The 19,111-nt window shown below is 38.4% G+C and overlaps 1 protein-coding gene across 2 annotated transcripts in view; it reads right to left on the bottom strand.

Moving 5' to 3' along the window:
- The window catches only part of LOC107522142 (olfactory receptor 1J1-like), a 44,036-nt gene extending 27,289 nt beyond the window's left edge, over positions 1-16,747 (bottom strand). The window contains exons 1-3 of one of the 2 annotated variants that reach the window (XM_060200103.1): positions 16,731-16,747; positions 10,019-10,033; positions 6,364-7,282 (exon numbers count right to left, since the gene is read on the bottom strand). In XM_060200103.1, the coding sequence (XP_060056086.1) occupies positions 6,364-7,282; positions 10,019-10,033; positions 16,731-16,747 (951 nt within the window). Of the gene's footprint in view, positions 1-6,363; positions 7,306-10,018; positions 10,034-16,730 lie in introns of those variants that run through there. The other variant, XM_060200102.1, reaches the window with a different exon arrangement.
- Between the last annotated feature and the right edge of the window lie 2,364 nt (positions 16,748-19,111).

The raw sequence follows: 19,111 nt of genomic DNA, 5'->3' as shown, positions 1-19,111 counted from the left end.
CCCCATTTGAGTTTTGAATTGGCATGGTTAGCAAATCATGTTTTTTAGTATGGCTTAAATAAAATGTAGGCAACGTTTTTTTATTTGTGTTTCTTTTGTTTTATCTTTCTTTATTTATTAGATATAGACAACAGAAATCAAGAGGGAAGGAGGTGGTAGGGAGGGAGAGAGACTAGAGAGACACCTGCAGCACTGCTTCACCACTCACAAAGCTTTCCTCTTGCAGGTGGGAACCAGGGGCTTGAACCTGGGCCCTTGAACATTGTAACATGTACACTCAACCAGGTGCACCACCACCTGGCCCCTACACAACATTTTTTTAAGGAAAAAACTCAGTTCATGTACATGAAGAAAGTTTGCTACCTATGTAAACTTTAGAATTTGCAGTCAGTTCTTAGAATCCTTAAAATAAATAGAACTTAGTTTTAATATACTATTAGGTATCAATTCATTTTAATGTTTATGTATATTAATAATTAAGTTCCTTAATTAGATAATTAAATAATTCATTATTTCTCCATTGATATGCAAGAAAATTACATTTGTTTGATTTTTGTAGATGCTGAAGTTGTGTCTGAGATTTCAATACTATACATGCTATTAGCCTGTGAGTTATTCCCCACTTTCTTAATACTTAAAAGGCTTGTGATGTCTTTGACGTGGAAAGGCAATTAAACCTGGACAATGTGTACCTGTGACCCAACACTTCTAATTTAGGTTACGCCTATCAATTCTGAATGCTTATACTCAATGAATAGCACAGTTGAGAATAGTCTTAGTTTTATTCATGTTGTTTGTTTCCTTTCCTTTTCAATTGGCGTATCATTCTATCAATCTTTTTAAAAAATATTTTAATTAATTTTTTAAACATTTATTTATTGTCCCTTTTGTTGCCCTTGTTTTTTTGTTGTTGTTGTTGTTGTTGTTGCAGTTGTTGTTATTGATGTTGTCGTTTTTGGATAGGACAGAGAGAAATGGAGAGAGGAGGGGAAGACTGAGAAGGGAGAGAAAGATAGACACCTGCAGACCTGCTTCACCACCTGTGAAGTGACTCCCCTGCAGGTGGGAAGCCGGGGGCTTGAACCAGGATCCTTACATAGGTCTTTGCGCTTGGCGCCACATGCGCTTAACCCGCTGTGCTACCTCTCGACTCCCCACTCTATGAATCTTATATTACAGGTGTGTATATTGAAAAGCGACATGTGTTTCCCTTTATCCTGATTTGCATCTCACCTCCCCAGGTCTTCCTCATCTCCCAGTAGCAATCACTAATTGATCTCATAGTTTAAAATTTTCACAGTTCTTTTATTTATCTGTTGTTTGTTTTTTTCTGTATACCATATATGAGTTAAATCAAACAAAAAAAAAACAAAATTTTGAGTGTAAAAGAAAGTATTTGTAAGTCATATCTGAGTAAGAAATTTTAGAAATTTAAATAAAAAAACTAGCAGTGAATCTGACAAAATGAAATTGCAATAGAAAATACCACTTCTTTTATAATATAGTATATCACATATTGGACCTGTTGGATTGGCAAATGGCTCAGATAGAAATTTGTAGACTAAAAAATATATCTGATGGGTTGGGAAGTGGCACACTCAGTAGAGCACACAAGTTATCATGCACAAGGATAAGAGTTTAAGCTTCCAGTTCTCACCTTCAGGGCAGAAGTTTCAGGAGCAGAATCTCTCTCTTTCTCAAAAGGTAAATCTTTTAAAAGGAAAGGACACTAAAGGAAAGGCAAAGACTATGCTTTCAGGGATCATTTCTATAGTTTGTTACTGAATGAAAGACATATTATAACCAAAGACAAAGAAAAATAAAAAGCACAATGCAAAAATAATAGCCATTGTGTATCTAAGAAGTATTTACCGTTGTGAGGTTAGGAGCACAGAACTTTGGTGGTGGGTGCAGTGTGGAACTACATCCCTATAATCTTATAATCTTGTAAATCATTATTAAATCACTTATTTTAAAAAGAAATAATTTTAAAACACCAGATGGCAGCTGAGTAGAAAATGTGCTTCACCAAAATCCCAGGTTTAAGCTCTGGTATCATATGGGAGCTCTATGGTAGCAGGGGGCTTCAAGAACAGTGGACTAGGCTTTTGAGAGAGTCCACATATCAAATACACAGCCTATATATTAAAAAGATTCAGTTTGTGTTTTGAGAAACTTTGAAACATACAATTAATTTTACCCAAGTAGATCAGAAGCATCCAATAGCACAGCTATATACAAGATACTGGGTACTGTACAGCAAACCATAAAGGACTTTTCAAAGTTAACCCAATTAACAAATAATGTGATAACATTAACTATCGATTGTCTTTTTGAACCCTAAGACAGCAGGAACCTCACATCTCCACTATAGAGCCTCTACTTCCCCCAGTCCTGGAACCCTTGGATAGGGCCCACTTTCCCGTATGCCTCTCCCAATCCATATCAAATAATATTGCATCCGCTGATCACAACCTAACCAATGCAACGATTGCCACCTCAACATGCTTCACTTCAGACTGTGTCCAGAGACTTCACATGTGGAATGACAACCCTTCAGCTTCATCACTCAGGTGAGACTTTTCCTTTCATAGTACACTCTAATTTCATCTCAGGTGGTTCACTTTCTAACAAAGTCCCAAAACCTAGATATACACCAGTTTCTGTGAGAGAGAGCATATGTTCACACGTATCTATAAACTACTGAAAATATATATACCTGAAAGCAGAAGTACACTAGAGTTTGCAGTGAGTACCTCCCTAACACTTCCTCTCCACTATTCCAAGCTTTGGGTCCATGATTGCTCAACAATTTGTTTGGCTTCATATGTTAACTCTCTTTTCAGTCACCAGGTTCCAGATGCCATCAGGATGCCAGCCAGGCTTCCCTGGACTGAAGACCCCACCAATGTGTCCTGGAGCTCAGCTTCCCCAGAGACACACCCTACTAGGGAAAGAGAGAGGCAGACTGGGAGTATGGACCGACCAGTCAACGCCCATGTTCAGCGGGGAAGCAATTACAGAAGCCAGACCTTCTACCTACTGCAACCCACAATGACCCTGGGTCCATGCTCCCAGAGGGATGGAAAATGGGAAAGCTATCAGGGGAGGGGGTGGGATATGGAGATTGGGTGGTGGGAATTGTGTGGAGTTGTACCCCTCCTACCCTATGGTTTTGTTAATTAATCCTTTCTTAAATAAAAAAAAAAGAACAGTGGAGTGGTTTGTGACAGGTTTTCTCTGTGTATGTGTCTTCTTCTTCCTATTTCTACTGAAATTGAAAGGCAAATAAAAATTTCTGGGAACAGTGGAACTGTGCATATAATAAATTTCAAGGTACAAGAAGATAAGTTAAAGAAATTTTACAACACAGTCTTTCTTTCTCTCTTTTCTCTATTTCTTTCCATTCCCAGTTTTATCATTCTGATTACTCTCATCCTCATAAAAGCAGGGTTTATATATCAGTCTCCCTAAATTGTCTTGTCTCTAAATTGTCTCAACCTGAAGTGAAGGGAAAATTACCACCTTCATGGGTAACATTTGGAGCTTATTGTGCAATTTCATCTGAAGGAAACCTACTTAAATGTCCCTCTCCCCTCCATGTCCTCAGGTGTTGTAGACTCACTTCTAGGTTTAGAGACTTGCTAACATTTGACATTTACTACTTGTTGTTTTCCATTCTCCTCCTCCTCCTCCTCCTTCTTCTTTTTTTTAAGTTTATTTATTTATTACCTTTTTTCTTTTTTTAATATATACTTTTAAATATTTATTTTCCCATTTGTTGCCCTTATTGTTTATTGTTGTTGTTATTATTGTTGGATAGGACAGAGAGAAATGGAGAGAGGAGGGGAAGACAGAGAGGGGAAGAGAAAGATAAACACCTGCAGACCTGCTTCACCACCTGTGAGGTGATTCCCCTGCAGGTGGGGAGCCGGGGGCTCGAACCTGGATTCTTACTCTGGTCCTTGCGCTTTGCACCACCTGCGCTTAACCCACTGAGCCACCACCCGGCTCCCTTCTGTTTTTAACCGGCAGACTGCTCAGCTCTGGTTTATGGTGGTGCACGGGATTGAGCCTGGAGTATTAGAGCCACAATCATTATGCTATCTACTCCCTTCACTTTTTTTTATAGTATATAGATTATGATTTTATTTGTTTGCTTTCGTTATCTGGCATCTTCAAATTTGGCACCTCACCTGAAACCCCCAATTTAATATCATGACACATGCTACCCTCACCCCTGTAATTGCTGAGACAAAATAAACTTTGTATATCTGGCTAATCGTGATTTAAGTTTCAGATAAAGCAATGCCTTGTGTAAGACTTTGTTTATATCCTCTTAACCAGGCTGAGTTAATTTTTCCTCTTCAGGATATCATCGTGTCATATTAATTATTATAGTCTGGCCAAGCTGAACCACTGAGTCAGAGACAGCTGATGTTCAATTCCAATTTCACTGTGATCTTAGTGTATTTTTCCACCTCTGAAGTCTGAAATTTCCCCAACAAACTTTTTAGGTTAATATTATTTTATCTACACTGTATTATATTAATTCATATTAAATTCTTAGAAAACTTAAGTGACTTTTATTTAATTACTGCATTTGTCTACGTGTCTGGGTAGAAAAGAAGTGTGAACTGCATTTCTGAGAGGCAAGAAAGTAGTGAGCTAATTATTATGCAAGAAGAATAAAATTTAAGAAGTTCTTCCTAAAAACAGTAGGAAAGTGTGTGACAGACCACTACAGCGTAAGAGCAGCAGGAAGGATCAGGGAACTCCGAAGGCGACCATCCAGTGGGTCAGGAGTTGGCGCACGGGAGAACAGAATACACCACACTCTGTTGGAAGGTGAATCTGAGCTCAATTTTTATTCATCTAGTGAGAGTTTATATATCTTTCAGTCTTACATAAACAATATCTGAAACAGAAAGTAAAGCTCATTTCTTGATTAGATGGCCTTGTGGTTTTACACAAAAAATGTCGTACTTCATGGGGTTTTTTTATGTAGAGTTTTAACATATTTCATAAGAGGAGGTAAGTATTATTAAGAATTTTTCCTAAAACTTAATGTATTTGATGACCCATAACTTTGTCCACCTCATTTCCTGTTCATCTGTATCTAATCTGGGAACAGGGGCTGTTCATCCCCGATTACACGGCATCATCACCATGTACATAATGAAAACAATAATCAGAGTTTCCAATTTAGATCTACTCAGGATGCCAAGACCCACTCTCAGAATTCTTCTTCCTTGAAGAGAGTTTTCTGGGGTGCTGACCCTGTCAGACCCATCGTTCTGGAATTGAGTGGGACATGGCAGTTTTCTTTTTACTTTCACTTTACTGTAACATTCTTTTAGTTTTATCTACACACTCTTAAGTATGAATATCTCCCTTAACTCAATTTTACTTGATTAGAACTTCTGCTTTTATACAGTTTCACAGTTACATAAACATTGGTACAAAACGAAAGCAAAAGATAAGCATCGGGGTTTGTGGTTTTGCCTAGAATTATAGTTCCTGCTCTGTACTGTACATGTAGCACTTTTTTCTTTTAGTTAATTTGTTTTTCCCTTGACATTTATATAATCAGCTAGCCAGTGACTTATCAGTGACTTTATTGTTTGTCCTGCAAATTCTTTTGGCTCCGATTTTTGGAGCATGAGTCTTATGAGTGCACACCTAGTATGTTTGTGTGGGGGGTGCCATCTTCTAGTCTTAGGGGATTTATCATGCATAGGGGCTGCTTCTGGAAAGTTACCAGGTTCCCAAGCTACTACAGCTAGGTCAATCATCAGAATCATCAAAACATTCCAACATAGATTCCCTTTGCAGCGTCCTAGCCCATTCCTGGGGATGCAGCTTCCTTGAAGTCTGTCATCCTCATGGCCTTGGCAGCTGACCTTGTCAAGCTCCACGGGGGGGGGGGGGGGGGGGAGGGTGTCAAGGCACAGGGCACTTCAAAAGTGAGGACCCTTGCATATTTGTATGCCTAATTCACGAGCGTTGTCACCTGTGTGGCATAACAAATGAAGGTGTAAAAAGTCAATTTATAGCACCTTTAAAGTAGGGGAAAGGACCATCTTTGATGGCTCCATTTAATGATATCAGTCAAAGTGACACAGCTTCCTCAAAGAATTTTCCAATCCCATTATCCAAGAAAATAATAAGTTACATAAAAGTAAGGAGCAAAGACAAGAGCATGGTCTTTTTAACTGTTGCCTCTAACAGGTACAGTAATGTCAATTAAATATTTCAGAGTGACAGATGTAGAAGGAAAACAAGTTAGCTATGTTTTCAATTCATGTATTTACACGTTGTCAAGGAATAGACCAGGTGGAGTCTCTAAAAGGAAAGTAAGTATCAGATGGAAGAATGTGGTTTTTTACTCAAGAGTTTTTTCAAGGCCCCTTTCATGTCTTTATTTCTCAGGCTGTAAATGAAAGGATTCAACATGGGAGTGACTACTGTGTAGAGTAATGATGCAACTATGTTCTTCTCATTGGTGTTGTTGGATGAGGGAACAAAATATAGACTAATAATTGCTCCATAATAGAGAGTCACTACAGATAGATGTGACCCACATGTGGACAAGGTTTTACAGATGCCCTTGGTAGAGGGAACCCGAAGGATGGTGGCCCCAATATGACCATAAGAAATAAGGATGCATAGGAATGGCACCATAATGGCTGCTAGTCCAGCAGTAAAGATTACCAACTGGTTGATGGAGGTATCTGAGCAGGACAATTTGAGCAGTGCAGCAAGGTCACAGAAGAAGTGAGGGATAATGTGATCAACACAGAAAGATAGCTTTGCTAGAAGGAATGTATGCAAAAGAGCACAAGCACAAGCAATGACCCAGGACCCAGCCACCAATGCAATACAGATGTGCTGGCTCATGATGGTAGTATAATGCAGAGGGTGACAGATGGCAACATACCTATCATAGGCCATTGATGTGATCAGAAAACTGTCTAGGTCAGCAAATAATATGAAAAAATATGTCTGTGAAATGCATTCAGCATATGGAATGAATCTGAACTTAGTGTACATGGTCATTAAAAGTCTTGGAACAGTAACTGATGAGAAAGTGATATCAGTGAGGGCCAAGTGGCTGAGGAAGAAGTACATGGGGGTGTGGAGGCGAGAGTCCAGCTTGATAAGCAGGATGATGAGAAGGTTCCCCAGCACCGTGGTCAGGTACATGATCAGGAACAGGGAGAAGAAAATGCCCTGCTGTTCTGGTCGGATGTGGAGTCCTAGGAGAAGGAACTCAGACACACTGCTCCAATTCTCAGATCTCATAATGGCGTTTCAGTTGTTGGGAATCAGTGGAGAAAACTGAAGGAAAAAGCCAGAATGTCTTGAGATAAAAATTATAATTTTGGGAGTCCGGAGATAGCTCAGCGGATTAAGTGCACAGACCCGCGGAGGGATACCCGATCGAGTCCCGGATCCCCACATGCAGGAGAGTTGCTTCCCAGGTGGTGAAGCAGGTCTGCAGGTGTCTATCTTTCTCTCCTCCTCTCTGTCTTCTCCTCCTCTCTCCATTTCTCACTGTTCTAACAATGATGACATCGATAACAACAATAATAACTACAGCAACAATAAAAAAGGGCAACAAAAGAGAAAATAAATAAAATAAAAATATTTTTTAAAGATATTAAAAAATTATAATTTTGGCATAGCATAATAGAGCTGCTCTTAGGGAGTCGGAGCCCAGTGGGTTAAGCATACGGGGCACAAAGCGCAAGGATGGGTATAAGGATCCCGGTTAGGCGCCCCCCACCAATTGCAGGGGAGTCGCTTCACAAGCGGTGAGGCAGGTCTGTAGGTGTCTTTCTTTCCCCCTCTGTATTCCCCTCCTCTCTCAATTTCTCTCTGTCCTATCCAACGGCGACGACCTCAATAACAACAACAATAATAACTGCAACAATAAAACAACAAGGGTAACAAAAGGGAATAAATAAATATTAAAAAAAGATATAAAAAATAGAACTCTTTTTTAATTTAGTGTTTTTCTTCATCCATCTTGTCTTACATTTTATGTATAGTTTACAGAATTAACATAGAAACAGTATAGCTTTAGGATATAGGGCCACTTTCTCAAACTGATCCTTATCTCTGTAAGTAGAATACTGATAGTTTTATTGCTAGGTGGTTGAGCGCCTGGATGAATGCACATGTTACAATGAATAATGATCAATTAATTTTAAACTCCCATCCCCCACCTGCAAGGAAAAGACTTTGCAAGTGTTGAAGAGGAGGTGTCTCTCTGTCTCTCTACCTCCCCCTCCCCACTATACTTCTGGCTGTCTTTATCCAATAAATAGATAATAAAAGAAACGTATTAAAAAATAAAAAAGACCAGGGGAGTCTGTAGCGCAGCGGGTTAAGTGCAGGTGGCGCAAAGCACAAGGACCGGCATAAGGATCCCGGTTTGAACCCCAGCTCCCCACCTGCAGGGGAGTCGCTTCACAGGCGGTGAAGCAGGTCTGCAGGTGTCTATCTTTCTCTCCTCCTCTCTGTCTTCCCCTCCTCTCTCCATTTCTCTCTGTCCTATCCAACAACAACAATAATAACTACAACAATAAAACAACAAGGGCAACAAAAGGGAATAAATAAATAAAATAAATATTAAAAAAATAAAATAAAATAATAAAAATAAATTAAAAGGACCAAGCTTGATAAGGTTGCAGTCTTCTGTCTTATTGCTAGAAGACATGTCTTCTGTGTCCTCTCTGAAATTCTCTCTTCCTTCTGGGTCAGAACTGTGCTGGTGAGAGATTTCATGAGTGAATGTCACAATGGCAGCCTGGAATTGTTCCTTCCTCCAGTCAGGATATAACAGAGCCTTCTTCCAATCTGCTTCGTATAATGCCTTTCGTCGTTCAAGGTCTTCCTCGAGATTCTTTTTTATTTTAAGTGCATCTTCCATTTCTTTCTTCATCTGATCTCTGTCCCCAGATTCTTTCTCCCTTTTCTTTACTTCTCTCTCTTTGCTTTGATGTTCTCTCCAACCGAAGAAGCTGATCCCTTATCAAGCTTGGTCAGGAAAGCTTCACTTCAGGGAGATACTATTGGGAGGTAGACCTTAAGGACAGTGATGAGTGGACTCTAGGCATTTATGAGGTATCGCCAGAGAAGAGTGGTCCACACAAGACATTCGAGTATTAGAGAAGAAGGGATGTGAATACAGGGCTCTCACCTTCTGTCTCCAAGATATTTCCTTAGAACAGCATCTCCAGATAGATGAATGTCCACAAAAGATTGCAGTTTTCTTAGATTATGAGGACAGTGACATTTTTTTCTACAATATGAATGACGGTAGCCACATCTCATTCAGCCAGGTTTGTGTCTCAGGGTCACTCTATCCTTACTTCAGACTTAAATGCTTGGAGTTTTCCCCAACTGCTCAGTAAATGAACTAAAGGAAGAATCTGTATTATGAAGATAATAGAACATCCTCTCTAAACCCTGGGACTCTAGTCCTGACAAATATTCTCACATGAGTAGATGATGAAATCTTCTTAATCTAAGGCTCTGTAAATCACCAGGACCAGATTTTCTGACTATCAAGTGGTACTTATTAAATAATATTCCAGAGATAAACATTTTTGTCATTGTTGTAATTTTACTTAATTTATGCTAGCATGTGACAGTTTTTCTAAAATAAATTACTGTAAAAGTAAAATGAATAAAATCAAATATGTCTAAATATATATAAGAATAATAATAGGGACTATCAAATGTTAAACAATTATAATGGTTTACATTATTACGTGATTCAGCAGTTGTAAATAAATTTTCTCAGTGAATACTATTATTAAATCTACTTTTCAGATGAACTATCCCTGGCAGAGTTTCCTCACAATCACAAAGATAAGCTGTGATTTGGACATAAGCGTTTTGACTCCAGAGTTTGTTCTCTGGAAATATGGCAAGTTAACTGACATCAGATTACCCCCCTGTTCTTTATGATTTTTTGTGATATTTTAATTCTATACACTATCTATACATTGCATAATTATTTCTAATTTGTTCATTGATTGTAGAATCTATCATAGGTGATTAATTAATAGACAATATAAGTTTGTCTGTCAAATAATATGTCAGATCCAGTTAAATTCATCATGATAAAACCTTTTTTAAAAATTACATAGGAACTCACTTAGGCTTAACCCTAATGATCTTGAGGTACTATGTTAGTTAATTGACATAAGACATCACATTCAAATAAATACAATAAAAAACCCAACTTAAACACCAAAAGTAATTTTAAAGGCATTCTAATTTTTGGTGTTTAAAAATTAACTTATTAATAATTTACTTCCTGCCAATATTTCTTAAAATATTTATTTTTGTAAAAGGAAAGATAAACATTAAAGTTTATTATGACTCTATATTAACTACAAGATATAATACATTTTTACAGGGACAAATCAATGAAACGATAGAGAAAAGTAAAGATTCTAAAACCAAAAGTGTTTATAAAGGTTTGACAATTGATGGAAGTGGCATAAATTCAGTGCACTCTTCAATTATAAGTGGTTGAGGCAGTTGGATAGTTCTGTTAGAAAAAAATCAACATATTTCTTCCACACACCATACATTTAAAATATACATTAAAAGAGTTTATTAAAGGAGCTAGGTGGTGACTTACCTGGTAGAGCACACACATGACTATAAGCAATGACTCAGATTAAGCCCTTGGTCCCCACCTGTAGGAAGAAAGCTTCACATGTGGAGAAGCAGGTATATCTTCTCCCCATCCATTCTGTCTCCCTCTCCCTCTCCCTCTCCCTCTCCCTCTCCCTCTCCCTCTCCCTCTCCCTCTCCCTCTCCCTCTGCCTCTCCCTCTCCCTCCCCCTCCCCCTCCCCCTCCCCCTCCCCCTCCCCCTCCACTCCCCTTCCCTCTCCCCTCCCACTCTCCCCTTTCTCTTTCTTTTCCTCTTCCCCCCTCTTGAGCTCCCTATCTTTCTCTATCTTTCAAAAAAAAGGCTATGCTGAAACCATGCAGCACCAACCACCACTGATAATTATTTGGAAGCAAAAACAAAGTGTAAGAATCCTAAATGTGGGACTGGGGAAATAACATAATGCTTATGAAAAAATCTTTCATTTCTAAGGCTCCAAGGTCCAAGTTTCAACCCCCAGTATTACCATAAACTAGAGTTGATCCGTGCTCTGGTCTCTCCCTAATGTACAACCCCCTGCTCCCAACCCCCTTCTCCCTTCCTCTCTTTCTATTCCTCTATATATTTCTCTTATTTAAAAATATCCCAAATGTGGGAAGCAAAAACTTATAACCATTAAAAGATAAATTTGTAGATTATGTCTATTGTCCTATGGTAGTGATGCCTTTTTAAATTATGATACACTAAAAAAAGCAACATAAATATAGAATTTGATGCCATTGATTACATTAAAATTAAGTTTCTCTACAACATCTACCTCAAGAAAACTGTCAAATATGTCACACAAATGAGAAAGTATGAACTGCTCCAAAGCAGAAAAAAATACTCACAGAAATCCTATCTGCATATAAAAAGGACAAAAATCTCAATCAGTGTAGAAATTCACAGGAAATGAAGTCAGATATACAGCAAAAATATCTGTGTATGTGATGTTCATGAGAGAGATAAGATCTGTAATTTCCTCAAAAGGCTCAGGAAGGATATATTGTCCCAATCCTTAATCAGATAATTGAAAGTGACTAGGATACCAGACACTGGATTTTCAATGACATCCCCTTAGTAAGAACATGTCTCAGAGTTCTGGGATAAAAGACAGATTGACCCTACGTGATATTTTTGACAACAAGGAAAGGTTAAGATAACTATGGAACACATTCATTAGAAATGAAATCTCATAACCAGTAACATAAGCCCATGAAGAGCTTGTGTTATAATATTTGAAAGAACATAAAACTGTCTATAGGCATGTTTACAACTACTTGCAAAAAGATGGTGATTTCTGTTATTTTTTTATATCTTTATTTATTTATTTTCCCTCTTGTTGGCCTTGTTGTTTTTTATTGTTGTTATAGTTGTTATTGTTGGTGTTGGTGTCATTGTTGGATAGGACAGAGAGAAATGGAGAGAGGAGGGGAAGACAGAGAGGGGGAGAGAAAGACAGACACCTGCAGACCTGCTTCACCGCCTGTGAAGTGACTCCCCTGTAGGTGGGGAGCCAGGGGCTCGAACCGGGATCCTTACGCCGGTCCCTGTGCTTTGCGCCACCTGCGCTTAACCTGCTGCGCCACCGCCCGACTCCCGATTTCTGTTATTTTTAAACCTGAAAGACTGTGCTCACAACTTGAGTGCACACCAACATTTAGTGAAACAGTGAAAGAAGTAACATTTTATAGAGAGGGAAGCACACACCTCAAGGAGTTATAACAATTGTTTCTGCAAAAGTTATTCTAGAAAACGCAATAAGAATGATATCAAGGTCCTGATTTAAATCTATTTTATATTAGAACACACACACACACACACACACACACACTTCTTCAAGTACTGGCCTTACCTAGCCCAAAAGTGATACATTTAAATATTGTCAGCTCTAGAAAATGAGTACAGTTTTCATTTCCTCTTTGAAGGACTTAGAAGTACCCTGGCGGGAGGAGTCAGAAGCCAAGAACTAAATGACAGAGGAGGCATGTGCTTTCATCTTTAGCAGATCTAAGACAATAACAAAGGTGTCCCTCTTTATCAGCCAGACTGGGGACCCAGTGGATTAAAGACACAAGATTCTGGTGTAGGACCATTTGGGAGTAATTGCTGCTTTTCCTATAAACATTCCCTATGGAGATGTGCCATTGCCAGATACTAAAGATAAGTTCTTCTGGGAATATAAATTACTCTTTATTATTTGCATACTCCTTTATGTATATGGGAGTTTTATAACTATGAACTCATTTAACCCTTGCCATAATTCTTGGGATTGATAACATCGTTCCCCGGGTATTGAGTTTGAGAGTGTGGCTTGAAAGAGAAAGGCCAAATGAGGATTCAAATCCAGAAAACCCAAGCCTAAATCCTAGTTCATTACACCATGAAGACCCACTTATAATAATGGACTGTGTGTGATATGGACTTGATTTTTCTTATATTCAATTAGAAATTTAGAAAGAGCTGTTTCTAGCTCCTGGGAAATAAAAACATTTGGGGGTTGGACGGTAGTGCAGTGGCTTAAGCGCAGGTGGCACAAAGTGCAAGGATCACCGTAAGGATCCCGGTTTGAGCCCCGAACTCCCCACCTGCAGGGGAGTCGCTTCACAGGTGGTGAAGCAGGTCTGCAGGTGTCTTTCTCTCCCCCTCTCTGTTTTCACCTCCTCTCTCCATTTCTCTCTGTCCTATCCAACAACAAATGACATCACCACCAACAATAATAACCACAACAAGGCTACAACAACAAGGGCAACAAAAGGGGGGGAAAATGGCCTCCAGGAGCAGTGGATTCATGGTGCAGGCACTGAGCCCCAGCAATAACCCTGGAGGCATGAAAAACAAAAACAAGCAGTTCCCAGAAGATGGCGGACTGAGAAGCTGCTAGTGGCTTGAGCTCTGACAACATCTTCTGGAAATGGTAGGATTTTCTGCCTTTAGTAGGCCAGTGAATAAGGGGTCCTAGTAGTAACACCAAGAAGGTGACTATAACTTAATTTGGGTTAAGAAATAGAGTAGAAAAAAAGGGGGAAAAATATATATTTTTTCTGTTTATAAAGCACACCCCCTCCCCAGCCCCCCATAACCAGTCCAGGGAATAGCTCCTAGCAGGCTCCCCTGCTGAGCCTCTTTCTTTCTTTACCAAATTCCTGTCCCACTAGGGTGTATCATTCATTCTAAGTCTATACCCTTCTGAAACCTCTGGCCTTTTTTTTCTTTCTAAGTAGCCAACACCCCCACCTCACCCCGCATAGCTAATTAAATAATTAAAAATAAATTTTAAAAAATCTTTCCTTTCACCTCTCTTTTATGACTGTTCTCTTTTTCTTATCTTTTTCTTTTTTCTCTCTTTCTTTTTTTTTTCTTTTTCTCATTCTTGTCATCCATTCTTCCTTAATCCTACAGCTTCCAAAGCCACAGGCCTCAGCCCCCACACCACCAAACAGTGTGCTTTTTTGAATTCACTGATACACATTTGGGAATAATTTTGGGGAAGAATTCTGACTCAGTGTGGATTCTCACTGCGAGTGTCTCTGCTCAACGTCCCTTCCTCCTTTAGCCACCCCTAGAATATACAGTGGATAGTAGATTTGCATAAATGTCTATTTCAGCCATCCTTGTCTAGTCCTGAGGGTTTTTTTTTCTTTTCACTGCTTTTTAATTACAGCTCTTTTCTTATCTATTCCCATTTCTCTCACTTGTCTCTTTTTTCTTTTTCTATCTTTTTTTTTTTTATCTTGTCATACACTCCTTCCTTCCTTCTTCACCTTTCTGAGTTTGTGAATTATTTTGGGGAAGAAATCTGATTCAGAGTGGACTCTCTATGTGTGTTTCTCTGCTCTAGTCCCCTTTCCCCTCTTGTTACCCTTAGAATATACAGTGGATAGTAGATTTGCATAACTGTCTATTCTTGCTATCCCTTCTTTCTTTTCTCTTTCTTCTTCACTGGGATTTGGTTACTATTTTTTAACGGACTGGAGAAATTGTTTGGCTAACTGGTAGTGATTAAGCTGCTTCAATACTTGCTTCAGTTGCTACTGTAATTTCTGAGGTTGGTGAGTGCAATTGTCAGAAAGGTTTTAGTACAGTGTTGCTTGTGCTCAAGACACAACAACTGAGGAACAACAGAGCATAAAAAAATGGGTAGATCAAAAATAAATAAAACTGCTACTCCAATGAACGAAGACAAGAGCCCAGAAGAAACTACAAATCAGCCAGAAGTAACAAGATAAGAAAAGTATGCAAGCAATAATAAACTTAAATCACAGAAATGAAAACAACATTGGAGGAAAGGAATGGCAGTATTAGGGAAAACAACAGTTGAGACCCCCAAGGAAAATACTGATTATCTTGAGGCAATTAGAGAACTGAAAGCTGAAATAGCTATAATGAAGAAAGAAGCTGAGGCAAGGGAAAGCAGACTAACAGAAGCAGAAAACAGAATTAGTCAGACAGAGGATGAGTTAGAGAAAACTAAGAAAGAGGTGAAAGAGCTTAAAAGAGATTGAGAGACACTGAAAACAACAACAGAGACATATGGGATGATCTCAAAAGAAGTAACATTCATATAATTGGCCTGCCAGAGGAAGAAAGAGAGGAAGGGGAAGCAAACATTCTAGAGGAAATAATAGAAGAAAACTTCCCAGACCTGAATAACAGAAAGGACATCAAGATTCAAGAGGCCTAGAGAGTACCAAACAGAATCAACCCAGACCTGAAGACACCAAGACACATCATAGTCACAATGAGAAGAAGTAAGGATAAAGAAAGGATCCTAAAGGCTGCAAGAGAGAAACAAAAAGTCACATACAAGGGAAAACCCATAAGATTATTTGCAGACTTCTCCACTCAAACTCTAAAAGCTAGAAGAGAATGGCAAGATATATATCGAGCCCTGAATGAAAAAGGTTTCAACCAAGGATAATATATCCTGCTAGACTTCCATTCAAACTAGATGGAGGGATCAAAACCTTCTTAGACAAACAACAGTTAAAGGAGGCAACCATCACCAAACTAGCCCTGAAAGAGGTTCTCAAAGACCTCTTATAAACATTTCATCACTACAATACTGGCAATATATCAGAGCAAACAAAAAAAAATTTTTTTTTGAACAATGGCACTACAATACATTAAACCAATAATATCAATAAATGTTAATGGCTTAAACTCACCCATCAAAAGGCACAGAGTTGGGGGATGGATCAGAAAACATAATCCAACCATATGCTGCTTGCAAGAATCCCATCTGTCACAACAAGATAAACACAGACTTAAAGTGAAAGGATGGAAAACTATCATACAGGCTAACGGTCCACAAAAAAGGGCAGGAACAGCCATTCTCATCTCAGACATGATAGATTTTAAACTAAATAAAGTAATAAAAGATAGGCAAGGAAATTACATAATGATTAGGGGATCAATCAGCCAAGAAGACTTAACAATCATTAAGATCTATGCACCCAATGAGGGACCATCCAAATACGTCAAGCACTTACTGAAAGAATTTCAAAAATACATCAATAGTAATACAATAATAGTGGGAGACTTCAATACCCCACTCTCACACTTAGACAGATCAACAAAGCAGAGTATCAACAAAGATACAAGAGAATTGAATGAAGATATTGACAGACTAGAGCTCTTGGACATTTTCAGAGTCCATCACCCCAAAAAACTGGAATATACATTCCTTTCAATTCCACATAACACATACTCAAGGATAGACCACACATTAGGTCACAAAGACAACATAAATAAATTCAAGAACATTGAAATCTTCCCAAGTATCTTCTCAGACCACAGTGGAGTAAAACTAACATTTAACAACAAACAGAAAATTATTTAAAGTCACAGAATTTGGAAACTCAACAACATACTCCTTAAGAAACACTGGGTCAGAGACTCACTCAAGCAGGAAATTCAAATTTTCCTGGAAACTAATGAAAATGAAGACACAACCTATAAAATATTTGGGACACAGCTAAAGCAGAACTGAGAGGGAAACTTATAGCCATACAATCACATATTAAACACCAAGAAGAAGCTCAAATGAACGACCTTACTGCACAGCTCATGGACTTAGAGGAAGAGGAACAAAGGAACCCTAAAGCAACCAGAAGGACAGAAATCACTAAAGTTCGAGCAGAAATAAACAACATCGAAAATAAAAGAACCATACAAAAGATCAATGAAGCCAAATGTTGGTTCTTTGAAAGATTAAACAAAATTGACAAACCCCTAGCCAGACTCACCAAACAAAAAAGAGAGAAGACTCAAATTAATAGAATTGTAAATGATGGAGGAGATATCACAACTGACACCACAGAAATCCAGAGAATCTTGCAAAACTTTTATAAAGAACTATACGCCACCAAGCTAGAGAATCTGGAAGAAATGGAACATTTCCTAGAAGCATATGCCCTTCCAAAACTGAACCAAGAAGAACTACAAAATCTAAATGCACCAATAACAGACAAAGAAATTGAAACCATTATTAAGAACCTCCCCAACAACAAAAGTCCTGGACCAGATGGCTTCACAAATGAATTCTACAAAACTTTCAGGAAACAGTACCCATACTTCTTAAGCTTTTCAATAAGACTGAAGAAATAGGAATACCCCCTTCCACCTTCTTTGAAGCCAACATCACCGATACCAAAAGCTGATAGGGACAGAACAAAAAAGGAAAACTACAGACCAATATCTCTGATGAACATAGATGCCAAAATATTAAACAAGATCTTGGCCAACCGGATACAGCAACATATCAGACAGATTGTTCATCATGACCAAGTGGGATTCATCCCAGGAATGCAAGGCTGGTTCAACATCCATAAGTCAATCAATGTCATTCACCACATCAATAAAAGCAAAGCCAAAAACCATATGATTATCTCAATAGATGCAGAGAAAGCCTTTGACAAAATCCAACAACCATTCATGCTCAAAACTCTACAAAAAATGGGAATAAATGGGAAATTCATCAAGATAGTGGAGTCTATATATAGCAAACCTAAAGCCAACATCATACTCAATAGACAGAAGCTGAAAGCATTCCTCCATTCCCCTTCAGAATGGGGACTAGACAGGGCTGTCCACTGTCACCCTTACTCTTCAACATAGTATTGGAAGTTCTTGCCATAGCAATCAGGCAAGAGAAAGGATTCAAAGGAATACAGATTGGAAGGGAAGAAGTCAAGCTCTCACTATTTGCAGATGATATGATAATATACATAGAAAAACCTAAAGAATCTAGCAGAAAGCTACTGGAAGTTATTAGGTAATATAGCAAAGTATCAGGCTACAAAATCAAGGTACAAAAACAGTGGCATTTCTTTATGCAAACACTAAATCTGAAGAAGAAGACATCCAGAAATCACTCCCATTTACTGTTTCAGCAAAATCAATCAAATACCTAGGAATAAAGTTGACCAAAGAAGTGAAAGACTTGGATGTTGAAAACTATGAGTCGCTACTCAAGGAAATAGAAAATGATACCAAGAAATTGAAAGATATCCCATGCTCATGGATTGGAAGAATAAATATCATCAAAATGAATATTCTCCCCAGAGCCATATACAATTTAATGCAATACCCATCAAAGTTCCACCAAGCTTCTTTAAGAGAATAGAACAAACAGTACAATCATTTATCTGGAACCTGAAAACACCTAGAATTGCCAAAACCATCTTGAAGAAAAGAAACAGAAATGGAGGCATCACACTCCCAGACCTTAAACTATATTATAAAGCCATCATCATCAAAACAGCATGGTACTGGAACAAAAATGGGCACACAGACCAGTGGAACAGAATTGAAAGCCCAGAAATAAATCCCCACACCTATGGACATCTAATCTTTGATAAGGGGGCCCAAAGGATTAAATGGAAGAAGGAGGCTCTCTTCAATAAATGGTGATGGGAAAACTGGGTTGTAACATGCAGAAGAATGAAATTGAACCACTTTATCTCACCAGAAACAAAAATCAACTACAAATGGATGAAAGACCTAGATGTCAGACCAGAAACAATCTAATACTTAGAGGAAAACATTGGTAAAACAGTTTCCCACCTACACCTCAAGGACATCTTTGATGAATCAAACCCAATTGCAAGGAAGATTAAAGCAGAAACAAACCAATGGGACTACATCAAATTGAAAAGCTTCTGCACAGCCAAAGAAACTATTAAACTAACAAAGAGACCCCTCACAGAATGGCAGAAGATCTTCACATGCCATACATCAGACAAGAATCTAATCACCAAAATATATAAAGAGCTCAGCAAACTTAGCACCAAAAAAGCAAATGACCTCATCCAAAAATGGGAAGAGGATATGAACAAAAAAATCTCCTCAGAGGAGATCCAAATGGCTAATAAGCATATGAAAAACTGCTCTAGGCCACTGATTGTCAGAGAATGCAAATTAAGACAACACTA

The sequence above is a fragment of the Erinaceus europaeus genome, chromosome 10 (genome assembly GCF_950295315.1).
Source record: "Erinaceus europaeus chromosome 10, mEriEur2.1, whole genome shotgun sequence".
Classification (NCBI taxonomy): domain Eukaryota; kingdom Metazoa; phylum Chordata; class Mammalia; order Eulipotyphla; family Erinaceidae; genus Erinaceus; species Erinaceus europaeus.
This window is presented reverse-complemented; position numbering and strand designations above follow the sequence as displayed.